We start from the raw sequence: 23,212 nt of genomic DNA on the forward strand, positions 1-23,212 counted from the left end.
TCAGGGCAGGTGCAGCAGGAACAGATCTGCTAGCAGGTGGGCTTGACCTTGGTGCTGCTCCGTTAGCCCCCTGGGAGCTGGTGGTCGGTGTGGATGTGCACAGCTGTTGGTGTGATGCTCCTCCAGCAGCCTGCCTGTTGTGCAGCTCTGTCCCACACCCCTGCTTGTGGGCAGGCTTGGAAATGGTCCAGAGAGCATCCTGGTGCAGAGGGGGCAGCACGGGGTGGTGGGGGAAAAGAGTCCTCTGTGATTTCAGGAGGAGTTAGAGCCTTCTTCCTGCCCAGCCCACCGGGTTGCTGTTGTCTTCGTGGATGGTGGGGCTGGGCTGGGACATGACCTTGATTCTTCAACCTTGGATTGAAGAATCACTTACCTATTGCTCAGTGGTGGGGACAACCCCCTTCCAAACCTCTTCGGGGTCCTGCCTGATGCTGGTTGTGACCCTCAGAGCAATATCCCTTTCCTCGGGAAGGGGGAACCCCTTGGCCTCAGCACCTCCTGGCCCTGCTGTGGCTGCTGGCGCTGGGGGTGAGCCCACTGCAGCCATTTGCTTGTTGATGTAAAAGTGTCCTGTGAAACCAATTAGCAGGAAAGCAGCGGTGTTTGTCAGGGCCAGGGGTTTGGAGGTGAAAGGGAGAAAGGAGAGGCTGGAGCAGCCCCTGCTCTCCTCGTCCGCTCCCTCCTCCTGCGCACCTTGTTTAGCTGTGACCTCCCTGCGCTGGGCGGCCAACAATGTAATTTCATTCCTGGGCTTATTTCTCCCCAAACGTGTGGCCCTTGTCAGCTTTCCCACAGAGCAGGAGGAATCAAACATGCCGGAGCAGCTTTTAACACTCATTTAGAAACACCAAACAAACAGCCACTTCTTGCCAGCCGCTCCGGCGGAGCTCGATTTAGGGGGAAGACCCAACCTGATGAGCTCCAACCATAATGAGCTCTGATCCTGGACTTGGGCAGGGACCGAGCTGGGTTTAGGCAAACAGTGGTTCCCTGCAGCCCCAGAGAGTGTTGTTGCCCTGTAAATTGTGAGTTGTGGCTGGAACACCAGGTGCCAGTCCTAGCTCTGATACTGTCCTGGGACAGACACATCCCACCGGATGCCTGTGTGCAGCAGGGACTGGCTGTCCCTGTTGGAGCATGCTGAAGGTGATCATCTCGGTGTGAATCTGGAGGACGGTGATTAACCCCAGAGGCGATGGCTGCTGTGGGGCTGTGCAGAAACAGCCCCTGGCTCCACGTGGTCCATCGGGGCCGGGGATGCGGACAATTGCTGTTGCTGCTGCTTGTTTCCCACCTTTCACTCATCTGCCTTTCCTCGCTGCGGGGGTGATGTCCAGGAGCGAGCCCTCTGCAGAGGAGGAGGAGGAAAAGGAGGAGAAGAGGCTGCAGCTGGCCCCAGGGTTGCAGCCGCCTAGATTTGCCAGGAATGCCAAGAGCTCACACGTGCTTGGTTGCAGCGTGAGCATGGCCACAGCTGAGCATGGCCATAGCGTGAGCCTGTCCAGCCGCTGGGCTGAGCGCTGGCTGAGATGTCTCCTGGTGCTAAAGGGCGTCTCTGCCAGCACTGCAGGAGCACGAGCAGGGGAGGGCATCACCTGCAACAAAACAGTCCCTTTCCCTGGGTCAGGAGGCACCTTCCTCCTGGGCTGACACAGCCTGCGTTACTCTCTACCTTGCCTGCTGCCTGCAGCTGCCTTTGCCCTGCTCTGTCTGGGTGTCTCTGGGGACCCAACCCTGGCCCTGGTCCCAGCCGGGGTCGCGCAGCCCTGCCATTCATCCTGGTTAGCGCTGCAGGTGGGCGCTGGTGTAAAACTGCCTCTAATTGCCTGGTTGGAGGTAGCGGTGGGTACGTGTCTCCATGCATTCCTCATCCCGCTGCTGTCTGCCAGGCCACACCTGCTCGCTTTGTTGGGCATCATCCTGGTAAATGAGGCGTGGTGTTTGGGGTGAGGTCCTCTCCCTTCCCAGCTGACCCCGGCACAGGGTTTGCTGGCAAGAAAGAAATCCTTTCCCCCTCTGCCTGCCATGTGCAGGGACCTGATGGAGATGCTTTCTCCTTTGAGGACATCTTGGATATGGGGACCTCATCCCTGGGTACATGGGACCTGGCCAAAAGCCAGGCAGATCCATGTGCTTGCTCACTGGCCCAGCTGAGCCGTGGCTGGTGCTGCCCTGTCTCCTTCCCATCGGTGTCCTTGTCACCTGTGAGGCAGCAGTGTCCAAATTCCAACCCTCTGCTTGGACACATCTGGCTTGTTCCTGGGGATGTGGCTGTCACTCAGGAGGTTTTTTCCTCTCTGTGAGCTCCTTACAGATGCGCTGGCATTTATCTATTATCGCCCTTCTGCTCCTCACTGCTTATAGGGGAGTAACATGCATCCAGTGGCTGCCCAGGCTGCAGCCTGCCTAAGCAACGTGCCCCCATGGCTCTGCTCCCGTGGCTGATGGGCTGTGCTTTCTCCTAGCTGTTCCCTGAAACTGGCCCCCGGCAAGGAGGGACCCGTCTGACCATCACCGGTGAGAACCTGGGCCTGAAGTTTGAAGATGTTCGCTGGGGTGTTCGAGTCGGCAAAGTGATGTGCATCCCCATCGAGAGCGAGTACATCAGCGCTGAGCAGTAAGTACCTGGTCAGGGGTGGGCGTGCTCCAGATCACCTCGGTGGGTTTGAGACACGGGTGCGGGTGTTCACTTGGTGTCCGTGGCTGCAGAAGACATGGAGCTGACTGGGCTGAACTGGGAGAGAAGTACCTGCTGGTTGTGGTTGTTCTGGGAGGAGCGCATAGGCTTTGGGGAAGCTTCCTCCAGGGCTGGCAGTGCCAACAGCCACCGTGTTGGTTTCTCATGAACCTGCTGGCACATGGGACCTTTCTTGAAGCTGCTCCATCCCCACCGTGCACAGGGAGCCTCTCAGTGCTAGGGCACTGAGGGTTCCTTCCCCACATCCCTTAGGATTGTGTGTGAAATTGGAGAGGCCAGCCCAAGCAAGGTCCACGAGGCACGGGTTGAAGTGTGCATCCGTGACTGCTCGCCCAACTACCGGGCCACGTCCCCCAAGAGCTTCACCTTTGTGGTAAGCCCTGTACCAGGGGCCAGGTCAAGCACTGCAGGTGGGAGGTGATGCTGGGCGGTTTTGGGTGGTTTTCTGGGTGAGTTCTGGCCCCCAAAATCAGGGGGCAGGTGGGGATGCTCTGGGCAGGCTTTGGGTTGTGTTGGTTGAATTTCTCCAAGGCTGCCACTGCTCTGCCTCACCGTGGTCCTCCCCACTGCCAGCCCTTAGCACCATGCCCTGCTGCTCTCCCACAGGTCCCTCTTCTCTGTGGCCCCATCACCTGCTCAGGATTGCTTGGGGATGCGGGTTTCAGTCCCCAACCCACCTGACACCAGGGATCCTCTTTTCTCTTGACAGACTCCCACTTTCTCCCGCGTGGTCCCAGCGCGTGGTCCTCTCTCCGGCGGCACCTGGATCGCCATCGAAGGCAACCACCTCAATGCTGGCAGCAACGTCTCTGTGACCATTGGGGGACGGCCCTGTGCTTTCTCATGGTGAGGGGCACAGAGGGTAAGGGTGGTGGAGGATGGGTGACAGACATGCCCGGAGGCAGTGGGACCCCCAGATACAGCAGCAGCAGGGAGGCCGTGCTGAGGAGCCAGGAGGGACCCCAGGATCCAAACGCCACAGGTGGCCAGAGGCATCTCCCCTGAAACCTCCGTGTGTCAGAGGCTGCAGGAAAGCCCAAAGAACAGGGATTTTTCTCTAAAAGCACAAAGCCCTGAGGCATGAAGTGGATAATTTTTAGATTAGGGATGATAATGGAGCGGCTCTTTAAATATTTTCCTCCGGTAATTACTGGTTATCAGCCCTAATCGCTGCTGTTTGCAGCAGCCGCGCGATGGGAGCGCTCAGGAGCTGCTCAGCCTTTCCTGGCTGCCTTTTGTTTCATTTCTTGGGGTGGGTTTTTTTTTTTTTTTTTTTCTTCTTCCTTTCTCTCTTCCTCCCACTCCCCGGAGCACTTTCAGAAGGGGAGACAGCTGGGGCAGGGGGCTCAGGGCAGCAGTGGCCATCCCTGGCTGCCCTCGCCTGCCTCCTGCCCTGGCACTGATGGGCTGTGCATTTCTGCCTCAGGAGAAGCGCCCGTGAGATCCGGTGCAGAACCCCCCCTGGGCATGCCCCTGGCGGCTCTCCCATCCTCATCAACATCAACCGGGCAGAGCTGAGCAACCCAGAGGTGAAGTACAACTACACAGAGGACCCCACCATCCAGAAGATCGATCCTGAGTGGAGCATCAACAGGTGAGTTGTGGAGTGCTTGGGTGCTGGCAGGGAGCTTATGGGATGCATGGGGAGCTGTTTTCTGCATGGGTCCCCCCCTTCTGATGGGTACGTTCCAGTGCTGCTGCGATAGCTGCTGGGCCGTGCTCCAGAGATGTGGCGAGAGGAGCGTGAGCAATGGCTGGGTACCAGCACCCTGCTAACTCCTGGCCTGCAGTGCTCAGCCTGGCAGGGGGCAAGCGCAGAGAGCGCTTTGGATCTGCTTAATTTCAGCTTGACATTTGGCGGCGGCAAATAAAATTAAAATATTTCCCATCGGGGGATTTTTTGAAATGTTTACATATATTTTCTAAAAGGTTTCAATTGGCTGGAGAGGAGGCGAAGGAATCCCATTAAGAGCTAGTGCCAAGGGAAACCTTCCCCAGGCCGTTGATGAGGAGTGAGCTCCCCAGGGGCATGGCCAAGCTCTCTGGGGCCAGGGGGCTTTTAACACCAAGCCATGGAGAAAACCTGGCAGGGCTCAGCCTGCCCTGCCACCCACTGCCTGCGTGGTGAAGGCAGTGGCAGAGAGGAGCTCCTCCTCATCGGGATGCTTTCCCATTGCGCATGCCTGGTCTCCTTTAGCTTGGGAGCTGCTTTCAGATCCCAAACCCAGACACAGGGTGGGATATTAGTGTTAATTAGCAGGTTTTACATCTCTCGTTGGCCACTGGGTCAACTGAGATGATTTGGCAGTGGTACATGCCAGATCCTGCCAGTCCTAGTGACATCTGGGTGGGATGAGAAGTCCCTGGGGCACTGTGGTTTGCCTAGGTTGGGGCAGATGGGCATCTGACTGGGGAGGATGGGTGCTTCCCTCCCAGCGGTGGGGACCCAGCACCAAGCTGTCTTTCCTAACCTGTTGTCTCCATGTCACTAGCGGCGGGACGCTGCTGACTGTGACCGGCACCAACCTGGCCACCATCAAAGAGCCGAAGATCCGGGCCAAGTACGGCAGCTCTGAAAGGGAGAACGTAAGTGGTGCTGGCTGGGGCTGGGGGCAGGGCTCAAGGAGGAGGGATGCTGTCCCTCTGCAGTGCAGGGCAGAAGGCGCTTTCCTTGCCCGTCAGGTGTGATGGCGTGGAAGGGCTGAAGTCCAGAGGCTGCCACCCAAAGAGAGGCACTGATCAACCTGCAGAGCCTCTGGCCAGGTGCTGCCCGGAGAGGGCTGATATCTGAGTGTGCAAAACTGATGAGAGGTTTATGGGATGTCTGCGGGATAGTGACAGAAAGAGCCTGTGCCTAGCGAGCTCAGTGTCCAGAGCCGCTGCTTGCAAGAGATCCTTCTGGGGTCCAATCCTGACCTCCCTGTCAGGAGCTAGGTCTGACCTTGGTCCATGCTTCCTGCAGAACTGCACCGTCTACAACGACACCACCATGGTGTGCTACGCGCCCTCCATCGACAACCCTGTGCGGAGCCCTCCGGAGGTCGGTGACCGCCCGGATGAGATTGGCTTCGTCATGGATAACGTCCAGGCCCTGCTGATCATCAACACCACCAACTTCGTCTACTACCCAGACCCTGTCTTTGAGCCGCTGAGCCCCACAGGGATGCTGGAGCTGAAGCCCAGCTCTCCCCTCATCCTCAAGGTAAGGCGCTGGTGCCTGCGGGCGGAGGGCTAGCCACGTGTTCCTTTGTGGAGGTGGCTTTTTGTCTCTCCTGGGGTAAAGTCCTGCACTGTGAGAGCATGAGTTGGCTTTGTGTGGGTTTTTTTTTTTTAAGCGTTCCCCATTGCACGAGAACTGACAGTCTTGTTTCTTGTTCCCTCAAAGGGCAGGAACCTGCTCCCACCAGCTGCTGGCAACTCCCGCCTGAACTACACAGTGCTGATCGGAGATACTCCCTGCATCCTGACCGTCTCTGAGACCCAGCTCCTCTGCGAGTCCCCCAACCTCACCGGCCAGCACAAAGTCACGGTAAGTACTGACACCGGTGCCTTTGCTTCTTGTGTCCCGTGTGTCACAGAGATTCAGTCTTTATCCTGGCACCGGCCCTGCTGCATGCTGATCCTTGGATGAGGAGTGGATAGTTGTTGCACGTGCAGGAGCATCCTCAGGAGCCATCTTCCTGTGCTCCCTGGGCATCACTCTCCCTAATTACACCTTTGGTAGGACCAAATACTTTGTCCCCTCCCCAGCACGCTCAGCCAGGCATTCCTGTGCCCTGGGTGGCCCTGGCTGACCCTGCCAACAAACTCCTTCCCCGCTGGATGCCAAGGCGCAGCCTGTGCCAAGGCCAGGGCGGCGGGGTCCCACCCCTTCCCCCTGATGCTGGCTCATGCCATGAGGAAGGCTTCTTTGTGGGGTTGTAGCACAGCAGTGCTCATGCTTCAGGACCCTGCCAGGTTGAAAGGGACCCAGCATGGTCCCCCCCAGACTCCCCACCCATGGGGGAACTCGCTTCACATCCCATCTGTTCTTGTAATGTTGTCTGAATGAGACATCAAACTCTCTGCCCACTCCGCACACGTGCTGGCAGCGTGTGTCCTGCATCTCATTAAAGTGTGCTGCACTGCTCCGGACCAGTCCTTACCCATCCTTGCATTTTTCCACATCCGTCATCCCCCAGTTCCCAGCACAGTGGGCACGGTGGGGAGGGCTGCCCTGGGCGCATGCCCCCTGATGCCAGGTCCGTTTTTTCCCCCACCACGGTGCAGATCAAGGCTGGAGGGTTCGAGTTCTCCCCAGGGACGCTGCAGATCTACTCGGACAGCCTGCTCACCCTGCCTGCCATCATTGGGATTGGTGGTGGGGGTGGTCTGCTCCTCCTCATCATCATCATTGTCCTCATCGCCTACAAGCGCAAGTCTCGGGATGCCGACCGGACCCTGAAACGCCTCCAGCTGCAGATGGACAACCTGGAGTCTCGGGTGGCCCTGGAGTGCAAAGAGGGTAAGGGATCCCTGTGCTGTTAATGGTGGGGGTCTTGGAGGGTCTTGAACCATCCTGAGGCTCAGTGTACTCCTACTCTTTCCCCACTGCCTTCCAGAGAGGGAATAGGAATGGGCAAAGCTGCTTTATCAGAGGAAATGAACTCATTTTGGGTGGGATTTGGGGATTTTTCCAGTTAAGGAATTCCCCTCTGTTTCTCCAAATGGGAGAAAAGAAAGTAAGGAGGGTAGGGAGGGCTGCCTGTGAACGGGCAGTCGGTCTCTCATTACGTGATGGAGGGATACTGTGAAATTGGACAGAATTCCTTGTATGATCCTGCTGATAAAACCTAATTGCCCATTATCCCCCTGAGCTGGCTCCCAAGGCCCTGACCCTGCCAGCCAAAGCCACAACCAGCCCGGGTGCTGTGGCTGGAGCAGGCACTGAAAATGAGCTAATAAAAAGGGGAAAGAAAAAAGCCCCTTTGCTCCCCCAAATCCCCCCCACATCCTCATCCCTACACATGCCTGCGGATGGCACTGGTGACAGGGAGAGGGGAGGGAGCTGGTGGAGGGGATGGTGTCTTGTCTCCCACAGCTGGCAGATAAAAGGATCTGCTTTTAATTAAAAGGCACAATCTCTTCCCTGCCTTTTCTCTTTTCTAGTCCCACTAGTTACAGATAAGATAGCACGCCTTTCAAGCTGACGGTTTGTTTTTTCTCATCAGGCTGACGAGCCTGCAGTCCTCTGCCTGGCTTTCGGCTCCCTTTAAAGTGCCGTTAATTTGATTTTTCTGAGGGTTTTCTCCCCCCCACCCCAACCCCTTTCCCTGGTGCATCTCCAGGACTCCTCTCCCGTCAGCTTTTACCTGTAGGTGCAATTAAAGGTTCAAGATACACACACACACACACACCCACCCCACCACCACCACCCCCCACCACCCCCACCCTGTGCCCTCTCCCCCCAGCATCATGTTCCCCTGGGAATCAGGGCTGCCTCTGCTTGGATCAGGAGGTGCCAGGGTGGGTGGGTGTGTTCAGGCTTCCCTAGAGTAGTATTTAGGTCAAAAAGAAATCAGGACATTCTTGTGGTTTAGGCTTACTGTTTCCCCCAGAAGCTCTGGCTTTGTTCAGGCCTTGCTGTTCCCTGTGGCCGCCAGCATCCCTGGGAGGCTGTCAGTGCTGGGGGGGGGCTGATTTGAGCCCCCTGGGACCTGGTGGTCCTGTTCCCAAATCTGTCACTAGATTTATTCTGGGGAAGTCATCCACACCCTCCGAAGCTCAGTTTCTCCATCTGTGAGATGGGGAGGGTGATCACAGCCTGATGGGGGGAGGGATGCGGAGCTGATTCATGCTGGGTGGGGGAACACCCGTGGGGTGCTGGGGGGTACGGCAGAGGCTGGGTGCCAGGACTCTGGTATATGTTGCTTAATTTTGGTTTTCCCACCCCAGCCTTCGCTGAGCTGCAGACTGACATTAATGAGCTGACCAACGACCTGGATGGGGCTGGCATCCCCTTTCTGGATTACCGCACCTACGCCATGCGAGTTCTCTTCCCAGGGATAGAAGACCATCCCGTGCTGAAGGAGATGGAGGTGTGGTTCTGTCTGTCTCTGTAGTGTTTCGCGCTGGGGATGTGCCCCTGCACAAACCCCTGTGCCCCAGGCATCGGGCTGGAGGGATGCTCTGGTTGATGCTGGCCTGGTGTGGTACAGCAAAGAGCATCTTGCTGGGCAGCAGTCGGCGCGAATGCGGACCGGCTGCCGAATGGTTACTGTGCTCTCTGACATTAATGTCAATATTTATATTAATATCATTGCTGCTGTAATTTTCTACAGCACTTGCTTTATCCAATTGGGTTTGTTTGATGCCTGACCGGCCGCTCATTTCTAGCAGGCTTGTCCAACATCGCCTGCTTGCTTGGCTCCATTTCCCCATGCAGAACCCATCCTTGGCATCCTTCCCCTGCTCCCCAAACCAGCTCCCTCTCCTCTCCCGGCCTCCCCACCTCTGTTTAATTTAGTGCGTGCAATTGCACAGCAATTGGCTTCTCGTTTGCTGGGCTGCTGAGGCCGCTCTTGATTAGAGAAAGGGGGGGGTGACCTTAGCTTCCCCTCACTGCTGACCCAGCACAGTAATTAATGTCGACGTGGGCTTCACAATGTGTTTAGGAGGAGTAATTGGCCCTGGTGCAAGATGCACGGTCACTAATTACAACACAACAGGCTCTTACCAACTGCAAGTGCACGTGCTGGTGTTGTACACCAGCATGGCTACAGCACGGGGCCCTGGCCCTCTGCCTGCTCCGTGGTCCCTAATCCCAGCTCCGCAGGGCGGTGGGGACCTGTTTCCATGGATTTCCCCTTGCAGCTCGGGTTTCCGGATGCTCAGAGCTGCAGCAGGCTCCAGCGAGCCCTCCCTGGGGCACAGCCCTTCCTGCCTTTGCAAAGCCTGGCTCTCCTCTCGCCTCTGCTCTTGCTCTTAAGGATTTTCCCTAAAGAAAGAGGGGTGAAAAGGGTATCAAAAAGGGTATCAGAGGAGGAATTTTGCATTGGCTGCGGTGGGCTGGGTGGGAGTTCGTCCACTTCCAGCTTTTAATTCAAAACATCCCACTTCAGACAGAACACCAGCTCAGCCTGGCCTGGGAAACAAGGGGTTAAAGTTTCAAAGGAGCAAAAAAAAATTAATAAAAAAATCCCCAAAAGAGATTAAATAAAGCAACTACAGTTGTGTAAGCTTCATATAATTTAATCAGGTTTGCTTTTATTTGTCTCTTTTCTCAGAGTGTAACATTAGCTATTGCAAGTGACGGGAAGGAAATGGCACTTGCTCACGCACACGCTAATCTGCAGCGAGCGTTGGGCTGTCGGTACCAGCTCCCTTTCACTTTAGATTTTGGGGGAGCGGTTTGTTGCTTTGTGCGAATTTAAGCCTGATTAAATATTTAATTCAGTATTGTTCATTTATTTCTGCTAATGATCAGCAAGTTGTACACGGGGGCCCAGGGAGGTGACAGGCATGTGGGGGGCTAAGGCATGGCCGTGCTGCTTGTGATGGGGATTTCGTGTCCTCTTGTGCTCCCTGCCAAGGCTCCAGTGGGATGGTCACTGTTGGGCAGGATCCATTTCCCATCTTAACGAGATCCTGTTGCTCTGCTAAAGGGAGAAAGCCTCTTGTCCTGTGGTCTCCTTTGCCTGGTCTTGGCTGCAAAAGCACCAGCAACGTGCAGGGGTGGGGAATACATCATGTCTCCCTCTGCCCCAGTTTTACTGGTGGGTCTCCAGCACAGCCACTGTGCTCTAGCCAGCTATTGGGTCTTCCCATGCTGAGGAATCAACTGGCATCTCTGCATCCACGCAGGGAGCAGCTGATGCTGCTGAACCTCGGGCATCTGCCTGAGTTACCAGCATCATTGCATTGAGGTCCCCATGTAGTCTGGAGGGGGGGGACTCTGGGAAAACATAATGTAAAGCATTTCTGTTCCTAGCAGGACATTATCCTCTGACCTGCAGTAAGGGAAATTGAGCCACGTGCTTGCTTGCGTGGTGTCCATGAGAGGAACCCCGAGGATGGGGGCAGAGACTTTGTCACTGTCCCATCACCCTTCTGGGATGCTCTGGGGCAGGCATTCCCACCCACCTGGGTAACGAGGGTGACAGTGACACATGGGAACTTGTATTGCAGAATTGACAAGGACTGGGTAGAAAATGAGGTTTTTGTCCAGTGGGAAAGAGTATTTTGGAGGAGGAAGTTACAACTGCAAGGAATTTCACTGAAGAGTGCTGATCCAAAGTTTTGATTGAAGTGAAATGATTTGATGTGTCAAAACCCTGTTCTTCATTTTGAGCTGGTGTTTTGAAATGAAAAGTGTTGTTTTGTCTCCAAATATCGACGTGAAATGAAATTTTTCACTTATTCTACCAATCAGGAAGGAGGGGGGAAAAATAAATAAAATAAAACGGATGTTTTACCACAGCAAAGCTTTTATTCAGAGGAAAACATCTTTTCCAATGAGAAAAATGTTGTTGTAAAAATGTTCATTTCTGAGGTCAGGGCTGATCAGAGCTGGGCTGATGATGGCAGTGCAGGGGTGAAAGCATCCCAGCCTAATCCATGCGGGATCCTATGTGGCCAAGTATGCCCAGGAATACACCTTCATATATCTCAAGAGGAAAAGGAATATTTCAGGCTGTGTCTGGAGTGGTGCAGAGCCAGGTTTCTGCTGTTTGCTTCTCTGTCTGAAAACCAGCCCCCCAAAACCAGGCGGGTTTGCTGCTGGCGGAGCTGAGGGTTGTGGCTTTATTTGCTTTCTGTGCAATACCCAGAGCATGTGTTGCAGTGACTTGGGTGGGAATCAAGCTGCTTGTTAGCTGAGATTGAAAGTTAGAATTTGTGTGTATGTTTGGGAGAGAAAGAGTGTTTGTTTACAGGAGGGAAGTGTGTGTATGTGCTTGCACACACGTGGGAGAGAGTCTTTGTACGGAAGCGTGTGTGTATGTATATACATATATACATCACTGTGTTAACCTAATGCTGGGATATTACCAACTAGATAATACTTCTAGAGGGTGCTGAGGCTGATCACCGAAGAGGAAGCTTGGTAGTATGGAGAGAGCAAATGCAGCTGCTTTTTGACCCTTTTTCATCCTTTCCTCTCAGGGGATGAGGGTGAATCCAGGGTCTTGTGCAGCCCAGCCACCTTCTTCTTGTCGCCCCTCCCCCTTGTGCCCATCTCTCAGCTTTGCTCTATCCTTGCAGGTTCAGGCAAATGTGGAGAAGTCCTTGACTCTCTTTGGGCAGCTCCTGAACAAGAAGCACTTCTTGCTAACATTCATCCGCACTCTGGAGGCTCAGCGGAGCTTCTCCATGCGGGATCGTGGCAACGTGGCCTCCCTCATCATGACAGCGCTGCAGGGTGAGATGGAGTATGCCACAGGTGTGCTGAAGCAGCTCCTCTCCGATCTCATCGAGAAGAACCTGGAAAGTAAGAACCATCCCAAGCTGCTCTTGCGGAGGTGAGTGACCATCCGAGATGTTGGAGCTGTGGGACAGTGCCCAGGCTCTTCTAAGCATGTGGACAGGAGCCAGTGTCCTTCAGGGATGCCATCAGTGATGGCTTTGGTGTCAGCTTGTGGCAGTGTTGGCATAGGGTCTGTGGCCAACTTCCTTGCCTGTCTGTGTGCAAGTGTGAGAGGGATGTAAGACCACCTGGACCCACGAAGTCAGGAGTCGCCCATGGGCTGTTCTCACTCTGGTTTGGCCCTTGTGCGTTCCTGTTGTCTGGGAAGCAGGGAGCAAGATGCCGCCAGCTGCACAGACTCGTGCCGGGAGGATGCACTCTGGTGTCAAGCGCTGTTGCATGTTGCCACAGTGATGCTCCCACCTGCCTTCCCTTCGCCAGGTGACCAGGCAGTCCCCCGCACCTCTCAGCATGTGGGGCAGCTCTTGCCTGGCAGCTGCCTTGCTACATGGGTGCCTCTGCGGCTGGCAGCAGGCAAGAGTCCTCCTTTTCCCACTGCCTCTTCGGGGCTTGCCCACCTTGCCAGGCACATGGAGGTTTTCCTGGGAAAGCCAAGCGGATCTTCACAAGCTGGGAGTCTCGCCGGGGCCAGGGGGAAGCGCAGGCAGGAGGCAGCCTGCCAAGCCCTGCCGTGAGTCTGCCTGGCCCATCAATATTTAACGATAGCTCTGAGCTCTCCTTCATCACGGACTGATGAATATTGAAAGATACACCAAGTGCTGAACAAAAACAATTAATAAGCTCCACCAACCCAGCTCGAGGGCCTCTGTGCCATCTTCTCCCATCACACGCTTTGCCGTGCCTCCCCACCTCTGCCTCCCCCAGCCCGCTGCCACCAGCCTCCCGCGGAGATGCAGGGATGGCTGAGAGCCATGGGACTGGCATGTCACCAGAAAGGCTCAAGAAAACCAAACCATATTTCAGACGTCAACCAACGTGCATGCCGTGCCCAGACCAGTCAAAGCCTTTTGGGCTTTGTGTGCCTGGCCCTGGGAAGATGCCTGGAGAAGACGCAGATGTGAGCTGGTCCAAGTTAGATCTCTGCTACCTTCCCTTGGCCAGTCTCTCTAAGCACATTGCTTTCTTACTCTCTGCTTCATTTATCACATTACAAGGGTGCCCTTAATTTTTCAGAGCACCTAATTAGCAAAGTGCCAGGGACGGGGTGCAGTGCAGAGCTGTGGCTGGCTGGGAAAGGGATGGGTCTTGGAGGTGCCAAGCCCTGTCCCCCATCCCTGTTCCCTGAGTGCATCCTTAGGCTCTGCCCTTCTTATCGTCCCTCCATGACATCAAGTTCCACTGAAATATTTAAACTGTATTTCCATCTCCTGAAGTAAATCAATAAAATATAAATAAAAGGCGGTGTGGGGAGGCCGGCAGCTGCAGTGGCGGAGCCGTGGGAGCAGCACAGGGGCAGAGCCCAGCCTCCACCAGCATGGAGGGAGCCAGCAGCCCCAGGACCATCGGTCCCCAGCCGCGGAGCTCGAGGACCCGTTGCAGGTGGAGCTGCAGGAGGCTTAGGAGAGGGACGAGGTCCCCTGGCTGGTACCTTGCTTGTGCCTCCCTGAGCAGTGCTTCTGTGATTCTATGATATTTAACAAAAATACTTTGTTCTCCCTGCAACTGCAGCACAGAGCAACCGGTGCTGAGGGCTGTGCTGCTTTATCCTTTTGATTAGCTCTGCTCTTGGGTGTGAGAGTGTGCTTACCACCCAGGGCAGCTGGATTAACATCGATCTAACTGGATAGAGCTATTATTTATTTATTTTGTTATTGGATAATCTCCCCATTGCTGTGGCATCTGGCTCTATCGTGGATAAAGACAAATATCCACCAGAGCCTGGGTGGTGGCACTTCAGATGAGTGTTACAGGCTTGTCAGCAAAGAACCTGGTCTGGGGCTGGGGAGGGTGTCTGCCAAACAGCTTCAGACCACCCCTCCTTTGGCTTTCTCCCCACAACCCTTCTCTTCTCCCTTTTTTCTTCCCCTTGATGGATTAATCTTTCTCATGGGTGCAGGAAGGCTTCTCTCCCCTGGAGGCTCAGGTATTATTGTTCCCTAATGGTTTAAGGACAGCTGTACTATTCCAGGGAGGGCAAAAAGGGCTAAGCCCCATTAGGATGAGGGAAAGCCTTGGAAGGGACCATACGACCCTGAGTCAGCTTGAATAAACTCTGGGAAGGTGGATTTCCTACCCCCACCATCTGGCTATTGGGAACCGCTCCTGGCCCATCTGCTGGGCATGGCATTGGGCAGTGGGACTCCTTCTAGTGGCTCTGAGGTTCGGGTTCCTTCTGGGTTTTGTTTCTTGAGTCAATACGTTTGTATCCATTCCCCTGCTGCAACAGGAGTGCAGCCATGTCCCTGAGGTTATTCGTATTGCTTGTGCTTTCAGGAGCATCTGTGTTCGCAAGTGGCTGATCCGATGATTAATGGTTGGATAAGCTGAAGAAGCCTAACCAGAGAGGGTCGAGGGGCTGGCTGGCATTTTTACTTTAAAAATAATGGATGTGTTAAGGGGAATTTTAATCTTACAGCAGTGAGACTAGGCTGTGGTGCAGAGACAGGCGTGTTAAGTTGCCCTTGTAGTGCTGCCTGGTTCAGCCAGGTCATGTGTTGCCCTCAGCTCCCTTCGTGCCAGGCTGTCCCTCTCCTCTGCTGGTGCAGCATGTCCTGCCTGCCATACAAGCATCCCAAGGTTCCCACATTCTGTTTGGACCCACCATATCTTACCCCCATCCTGTGGGATCCTGCTCTCCCTCGTGCACATGCTGCACGGTGATGGTCCCAAATAGACACAGGCGAATCCCGTGGACCTTCCCTGCCATGCTGCTTTGGAGCATGTGGCATCTGGATTTGAACCATGCATGAACTAGGGGAAATATGTAGGTTTTCTCAAGGGAGTTTTTACTGCTTCTTTCAACTGCATCTCCAAAAGCTGAGAGGCATGACTTGATTTTTAAACTCCTTTTGGAGCAGGCGGTTGCAGCTTTGTACACCGCAAGCTCCTACATCGCCAGCCTGCTCTGAGGAGACACGCAGAGACCTGGGATTTCCACCGTGCAGGCAGAGAAGGGTTAAATCCTAAGCCTGGCACAGCGTCTTTGCACAGTGCTCCAAAGGTGCCTGGAAAACACGTTAAGCTTCCAGCCACTGCTTTTACTCCTTCCTCCTTTAATCCCCTTGTTTTCAGCTGAATTAGTACTGGGGATAAGTTTGACCAAAACCATATGGGGATTGAAGTCTCCAGACATAAATCCAGTGGTGGCTTTAATCAAGGCCATGTCCCAGAGGACTGGTGCCCTCTCTGTGTTGCAGGGCTCTGCATCCCTGCCCAAGAGCCACCCAGATGCCGGCCCAAGGGCAGGGGCATGGAGGGAAGCAAGGGTGCAGAGCAAGGGTGGCCTCCTAAAGCTTCACCATCACCACTGCTGAGTGCCAAACCCCAGGCGTCCTCCTGAGCAGACCTGGCACAGGCTGCTGGGGAAAACTCTCTTTACCCCTGCAGTATTGATGGTTCTGCTGTGGGTCCTGGGCTTTGGGGCTGTAGAGATCAAGGGCTACTTTGGGGGTTGCAGGGAAGTCCCATGTCACTCAGTACTGGTGGGGCTGTGTCAGGGCAATAGTGGTACTGAGTGCATTGCAGGAGCAGAAGTCAGCAGCAGCTTCCAGGTGGGGAGAGGGGCTTCCAGCTAATCCAGGCACACGGTGATGTGGGAGGAATTGCTCCTGTTGTGGGAAAGTGGGTCAGGATCTGCCTTGGCCTTGCAGCCTCAGCTCTTCTCTTCAGGTTGTGCTTTAACTGGGGAGCACGAGGTAGGTTTGGTGACATTTTTCCTGGCTTGGGTTTCTCATGCGGTCCTCCTGTGGAGGGAGCTGCCTGGTTCCGGTGGGACACGATGGAAGAAACAAACTTCATTGAAGTAGAAAGTACCAGAAAGAAGCAGAAAGCTGGTCATCCCCTGGGTGAGACTTCCCATGGGACAAGGTTGTGCTCAGCTCTCTCTGGTTCTCCAAATACACTAGAGACCAATTTGCTTCTCCCTCCTGGGGGGTTGCTGTGGCTCAGCCTTGCAGATGGGCAGGCTTTCCCACTAGAGCTTTGCCTGTCTGCTTGTGCCCCTTTGCTTCGAGGCTCCTGCCTTTCCAGACAAAACCTTTTAAAGCCAAAAATAATTTAGCCACAGTCCAAGGCTGAGGTGGCGAGGGGTGAGATAAGAGACCTTTAATATCCTCTGCTGACAGCTTTGCTCTGCCTTCCCTACAGAACGGAGTCAGTGGCAGAGAAGATGCTGACGAATTGGTTCACGTTTCTGCTGTACAAGTTTCTGAAGGTGAGTTTGGGAAGGGGTGGCACCCCCCCCACCCACCCCCCCCGTGGCCCTTGCAGGGACAGGCAGCGTGGTACCCAAAGCCTGGGCTGAGCACTGCTGCCCTCTCCCAGAGCAGAGAGCGCTTCCCAGGCCTCCGTTCCCATCCCGTCTTTCTGAGATGTGATTAGCGATTCTGGGTCTCCTTTTGGGGAAATAGCTGTGACTGAGAAATGAAATCCAGACTGGGATTGCTTCATGCGTAGTGAGTTTGAGATCTTTTTAAAAACGGTGCCCAGGGAAAGAATAAATCTGAAGCAGCTCAGCTGAGTCTTGAATCCCTTCGGAGTGGTCTCCATTCCTCCCTCCTTGCCTCTGCTTGTGCAGCTCAGGCGGAAAGAGCCCTGGGAAGTGGTCTTTCTGTAGACATCACTCTGATCGGAGGATATTTCTGCCTGTTTGAGCTGTAGTTTGATGTGCTGCACTCGTCATGTGCTGCTGCTGCTTTTCCTTCATCTCTTTGACACTCCATGGTCCGTCATGCTCCATGGCAGGGGAGTCATTTCCCCCAGGCATCTCTACTTCTGCTGTTGTTTCCCCTCCTTCTGGAGGGGATGCCCCAGTGGGGATGGATGCCCCGTGGGGCCTGTTGGCAGCCAGGGACACAGCTCCCTCCACCACGTGTGCACGAGGGTGTAGACCCTGTTAGCTTGAATTCACATTTTTCCCAGTTCTACCAGGTTAACGGAAGAGGATGCCAAAGCCTAAGGGCTGTTTTTACCACTGGTTCATCCAACCCATATTGAGAACATTTATGCCATCTGCACTGGTGCTTTTACCCGCTAGAGCCGCACCAGTGGCCATGGGGGTTGCACAGCTGGAGCTCCAGGCTGTGGACCCCCGGCTTGGTCCTGGTGCTGCTTTGGGATGACACCAGTGGGGTGAATGGTGCCTGCGGTCCTGCCTCTGGTTTGTCAGTCAGCAGAGTTGTTTCTTGGGATCCTGCCTGGCGTCAGCGCAGCGAGGCTGGGTGGCACGCAGCCGTTTTTGTGGAATTTCATCCCTCATTAAGATAAAGAGAGTTTGAACCATTTCCAGCCAAGAGATGAGAGCGAGCAGGAGTCTGTGCAGAACTCAAGTGATCGTCAACGAGAGGTGATTTATAATATCACTTACATGCACTTGGCTTTTTGCCTCTGTCGAGGGATAGCCTGTATCTATAAAAATCTAGCTGTAGCGTGGAGCGTAGATTGCTTTCCAGGGGTGGGAGAGGAGAAAAGCTGTGCTGGTCACGGGGAGATGTCAAACCTCCTGCTGCCTCTTCATGCCAGGGCTTTGCTCAGTGGGGGCCACCCTCCGCCCCTGCAGCAGCAGTGCCTGGTGGGATCGGGTAGGACACGGTCCGACGGCTGTTTGGGCTCTGCAGGGGGACAGGGAAGAGCAGCTCTTGCTGTGGATAAACTCCCTCAGGGCTCCTTGAAGTGGACACGGTTGGACTTGGGCTGAGCAAAGCGCAGTGTGCAGCCTTTGAACACCCACAGCAGTGTTTGGGGATGTTGCGTTCATGTATGTGACTTGATGTCCTTGGCCTGTCCCTAATTGGGCTGGGCCATGTGGGCAGGTGACAGGGGCACGTTCACCTTGTTCAGAAGCTGCTTTGGATCAGCTCATGTGCCACCACTGTCCTGCATCTGTCTTCGTACAGCCCTGTCCCCCTTCGGAGAGGCGTCCAGGCGCATCACCCGTGCGGGGCAGGTCTGAGGGTGAGGAATGGCATGGGAGAGAGATGTGAGGATGGGACCAGGGCAATGCCTTTTTATAAAGTCCTTGACTACGCCATGGCTCTGGTGTGGGAAAACGCCTCTGGTCTCTGAGTGGTAGCAGCAGGAGAGAGAAGTCTGATTTAGATGCACCATTACAGGAGGAACATATGTGGAGGGCCTGGATAAACCCGCTGGCTGTGAGATTTGTTACGCTGGGGATCATCTCCCTGGGGAAGTGACTGAAACTACATTGCTTGGGTCACTTGAATTAGACTGGAAGACTTGAGGCTGTGCTCCTGCTTCTCCTGGATAGGTCCCACCAGAGGAGACCCATGGGGCTGGTTCCACCTGCCTCCCAGCAGTGAGGATCACAGGTGGCATCAAAAGCAGGAGAAACCCGTAGAGTAGACAGAGAGGTATCACAGCAGACAGTTTGCCAGCAGGGAAACTGCACCAAACCGTGGTAATTGTGCACGTAAATGAGGCAGGCAGATGTGTGCCCAGCTGCCAGATCGGCTCTCAGCAAACCTGCCCAGAGCAGGGCCGGGTGGTTGGCATCGCATGGCCACGATGTGCTGGGGCAAGGGATGGGGACAGGGGCAGGACAGCCGCCCCCGCCCAGGGCCAGCAGCACGGGGAGCCATCGCGGGCTGGCGCTTTCACAGAGACCCTGTAGTAGCATTTATCAGACTCTTAATGAGACACCCTGGGGAAACGGAGAGGGATAAATCGAGACAAGTGCTGAAAAATGCACAATATTAGGTGCCTGATGAACTAGATCTAGTCAATAAGACAGTTTGAGCGTTCGCTGGCTTGCCTCAGCCTGCTCCTGAGGTACCAGTGCGTGCGTGTAGGAGGGTGTTTGCAGCTGGCCTCCTCCAGCTCGGCTCGCACGGATACCACCCCCTGCAAAGCCCCCCTCCCTCAGGCCCCCAGCAATGAGCAAACTGCGTCAGGGCTGGCAGCGGGGGACATGGCTGCGTATGGGCAGCAGGCTGCCCTCCATCAACCTGAGGGGCCGCTCGGCCCTATCTCAGCTGTCCCCTCCTGTATCCCACCCAATGGAGGCCATATCGGTGCAACTACCCAGTGCTGCTTTCTATGGTCCCTGTTCGTTTTGTTGGTGTCTGTCAGGGAAGAGCCCTAAACTGTCCTCATCTGTAGTGGCTCCGGGAGCTGTGACCCACGGCAGCATCGTGGCTCCAGTCCCTAAGAGCCACTGGGGACAGTGAGGCTGGGAGTGAGATTTTGCATTTTAAGGGTGGGACCCACATTTGGAACAGGTGGGGTAGCCAAGCTGCAACGTGAAGGATGTGCAGAGCCAGAGGGACAGGGCAGAGGGGCTCTTTCAGTTGACGTTAAGGTGCCTGAAAGGTCACCCGACAGGGGACCAGGATCCTGCAGCACACAGAAGCCCCCAGAACCCTGCATGGGTGCTGGAGGAGTGATGTACCCATCACCAGGACCACTGATGCCTCCATCCTTCTGGGGAGGTCATAGGACCAGCTCTAATCTACATGTCCAAAAAGAGATTTATTCCCCATCAGCCCAGGCAGTGACCGAGGAGCAGAGGAGGTGACGCTGTGATGCCTGGAGTGCAACCAGGCCACCAGTGCGGGAAGGGCTGTACCCACTGCTCTTGGGGATCCCCAGAGGTGGGTGCGGAGCTGCAGACTGGTGGGCAGCAGACGTCTCTCTGGAGAAGGGAAATCTATGGGCTGAGATGGGAGCAGCATGCCAGCTGTGAGCAGGAGTCCTGCTCCAAGCTATCCTCCATCCATGCCACTTCCACAGACTTGGAAGTTTTACGAGGAGTTTTTACAAGCAACTGAAAGAAGCAATTTGAGTCTTTCCACCGCATCTGGAGGGGTGGGCTCGGGATGCTGTGGGAGCCCCCGGGGACTCACCGTTCTGCGGCCAGCCTGGCACTCCCGCCTTGCCGGGCAGCTGGTAATGCACAGTGTGGCACCCACCTTGGGTCTCACACTTTTCCAAGCTGACTTAATGAAGCCAAATTTGCAAATGAAATATAATTTCAAAGACAGGCATGTTGTCGGAAGGTCTGGGGATGATGTATGCCTGTTCCTGCTCGTTAGCAGCTGTCTCTTTAATTACCACAGATGCTAACGAGATGCTAACAGCATATGGTGACAGGAGAGCAGCCGCACTTTGCACCAAAGTACAATTTATTTGTGAGGCGGCTGGGAGGGAGGACGAGGGCTGGTGGGGTAAAATCTGCTGGGACTTCTCCTTGTTCCCTCTGCTCCCGCGGTACCCTTTTCTCTCTGTTAGGGCTAACGCCTGTCTCTGGAAGGGCTCATTGTGATGCAGCTCAGGGAAGAGGCCCTGGGTGATAGGGAAGCATCCACTTCCAGCCCCCTACACCAACTCATGGCTCCAGGCTGGTTGGTGCCTCCAACCTTGGCAGGTCCTTTGCTTTTCCTGGGTTGCTGCAGTTCCAGCATCCAGCAACTTTGGGGGAAGCGTCTGGTCCAGTTTCCCTCTCCCTCCCTCCCACTTGTGAGATAGAAGCTGATGTGGCTCTGGCTGGTGGCTAAAGCTGGTTCTGACTGTAGGGGTTTGGCTGTGGGGACATGTAGGTAGCAAATGGTTTAACTGCAGGAAACCTCATTACCTTGCCCCCTCCATCAGTTGGAGACTCGGGGTAGGGTTGTCAGAGAGTTGCTCTCTTTCTTTTCCATCCCTGTGACCAGCTGTCGTGGGGAAACCTCCTCTGACCTTCTGTCATGTGGGACTGGGCTCCTGGCAGATGGCAGAACTGCATCATGATACCTGGGCAAGAGTCCCCAGGCTGTCCCACTGCATCGTGCTCTTTCCAGTCCTCAGGTGCTTGGCTGGGCCAGCTCGAAAGATAGGCTGTATCCCATGCACAGGGTCCCCAGACTCAGTCTGCTCTTCACTAGCCCTGAATTTAACCGTTGTAGCTCATTTTTAGCCTGTAGAATGAGCAGAATTCACCAGAGAGTGTCTGGAAACTTGGGGAAGCTGAGCCTAGGGGTTGGTAGACAAGGGAACAACCTCCAGCAGGCTTGGAACGAAAGAACAAGTTCCTTCATGGGATTAATTTTGCCATGTGCCCCCTTCCTTGCAGTTGTGACAAAGGGCTGGAGACTACAAAGCCATGTATGGGGCTCGACGCTGCAGGGCCACAGCAGGCTCCTGACACAGTGGTGGTTCTTGAAAGGCAAAGCTGGTGCCTGGCACCTTCTCACCCCTCTCTCTCCCTCTCCTCCATCCCCTGTCCCGCAGGAGTGTGCTGGGGAACCACTCTTCATGCTCTACTGCGCCATCAAGCAACAGATGGAGAAGGGACCCATTGATGCCATTACAGGAGAGGCTCGCTACTCCCTCAGTGAAGACAAGCTTATCCGGCAGCAGATTGACTACAAAATGCTGGTTAGTGCAAGTGGAAGCCTCACTGGTACTGGTGCTTGCCAGGACTGCTAGGTCCAGCTATTGAACAAGATCTTGGAGGCACCCAAAGTATTTTCCAGAGAGTGGTTTGTCTCTTGTTCTTCCCTCTGGCATCCTTGGGGTGCCTCTTGCTCTGTCGGTGTGGCACCCATCTCGGCTAGGGTCAGAAAAGGGGCCTTTGCATGGCAAGGTTTGCTCTTGCCATGGAACTGAGAAAGCTAAACACGAACTGAATACCCCTCCACCCCTCTCCCAGCAAACCCCACAGCCCTGACAGGTACAGGGCCAGAGATGCTGTTGAGCACATGCTACCTGGGAGCAACCAGTGGCTCATGTTGGGTGGACATCAAAGCCAGATCCTTGAGATTACTGCAGGAGATGTAGAGATACTTCTCTTCCTCCATATCAGACATCTCCTCTGCCCAGCTGAATGATAAGCCGGGCCCTTCGCCTGGCTGAGGCCGCAGCTGGTCCTTCACCACCTCCATCTCCACCAAGGTGGGGTTGGGAGGGGGCGGAGTATGCCTGGGCATTGCTCAGGCTAGACAGGTTGTAGTGAGTTCGGCATGGTTTGCTGGCCCAGGATTCCTTCACTGACACTGTGCTGCCTTTCTAGGAATAGCTGGAGATTTGAGAGTGGTAGGGAGAGGTGGGGAGAAAGGGGGAGCAGGAACGTGCCATGTGGCTGCAGTTCGGCAGTGGCCAGGGAGGGGAGAAGACATGGCCTCTAGGCAGCTGTAGCCCTGTGTCCTTGGACCTGCCTTTGCAGCCAGCGCGTCACAGCCTCTAGCTCGAGTCTTTCTGCCCCTCTGTGCTGTGCAGACCCTCAACTGCGTGAACCCAGAGAACGAGAACGCCCCGGAGATCCCCGTCAAGGTGCTGAACTGCGACACCATCACGCAGGTGAAAGAGAAGCTGCTGGACGCTGTTTACAAGGGGGTGCCCTATTCCCAGCGACCCAAAGCCGGAGACATGGACCTGGGTAAGGGAGAGGCCAGGCACTTCCCTGTGGGGAGCAGGGATGTGACTAAGAGCAAAAGTGCCAAAAAAAAACCATTCAAGGCAGGAGAATCCACATCTCCTATAAGAGCGGGGACCTGGCAGGACCAGAGCATTTGTGCTTGTCCAGCTCACATGTACTGTGCTGGTGGCACTGACTGTGTGGGGACGCCTGGCATGAGGGTGTGGGTCTCACCAGTAGAGAGGATGGGGAGAGGAGCCTCCTCTGCTCTGGCTGTGGGCTGGATTGCAGGCTTGAGGTGGCTGAGGCCCAAGGAGGCCAGCAGTAGGTGAGAACAGCGTGAATAGTCTTGTTCTTAAAGGAGGGGCGGGAGAATGAAGAGGAGAGGAGCAAAGGAAATGGTAGCCAGGGTCAAATTGATGCTGTCTTTCCTTGAGTACTTGGAAAGAAGATTTTGCCCAACACCGTGTTGATAGTCATCAATCTTGGGGTTCAGAAGGTGGTGCAAGAGCTCTTTTATTGATGCCCAGACTGTGCTCCTACC

The 23,212-nt window shown here is 55.0% G+C and overlaps 1 protein-coding gene across 1 annotated transcript in view; it reads left to right on the forward strand.

Annotated features, from left to right (window-relative positions):
• PLXNA1 (plexin A1) overlaps positions 1-23,212 on the forward strand; it is a 121,453-nt gene that overhangs the window by 84,466 nt on the left and 13,775 nt on the right. Inside the window, exons 13-25 of the mRNA XM_055708731.1 lie at positions 2,466-2,617; positions 2,951-3,071; positions 3,408-3,544; positions 4,125-4,292; positions 5,191-5,284; positions 5,661-5,900; positions 6,084-6,227; positions 6,968-7,202; positions 8,633-8,775; positions 11,939-12,195; positions 16,467-16,533; positions 21,543-21,689; positions 22,530-22,689. Coding sequence (XP_055564706.1) covers positions 2,466-2,617; positions 2,951-3,071; positions 3,408-3,544; positions 4,125-4,292; positions 5,191-5,284; positions 5,661-5,900; positions 6,084-6,227; positions 6,968-7,202; positions 8,633-8,775; positions 11,939-12,195; positions 16,467-16,533; positions 21,543-21,689; positions 22,530-22,689 — 2,065 coding nt within the window. The remainder of the gene's footprint in view (positions 1-2,465; positions 2,618-2,950; positions 3,072-3,407; positions 3,545-4,124; positions 4,293-5,190; positions 5,285-5,660; positions 5,901-6,083; positions 6,228-6,967; positions 7,203-8,632; positions 8,776-11,938; positions 12,196-16,466; positions 16,534-21,542; positions 21,690-22,529; positions 22,690-23,212) is intronic.

Source organism: Falco cherrug, chromosome 4, assembly GCF_023634085.1.
Source record: "Falco cherrug isolate bFalChe1 chromosome 4, bFalChe1.pri, whole genome shotgun sequence".
In the NCBI taxonomy this organism is placed as follows: Eukaryota; Metazoa; Chordata; class Aves; order Falconiformes; family Falconidae; genus Falco; species Falco cherrug.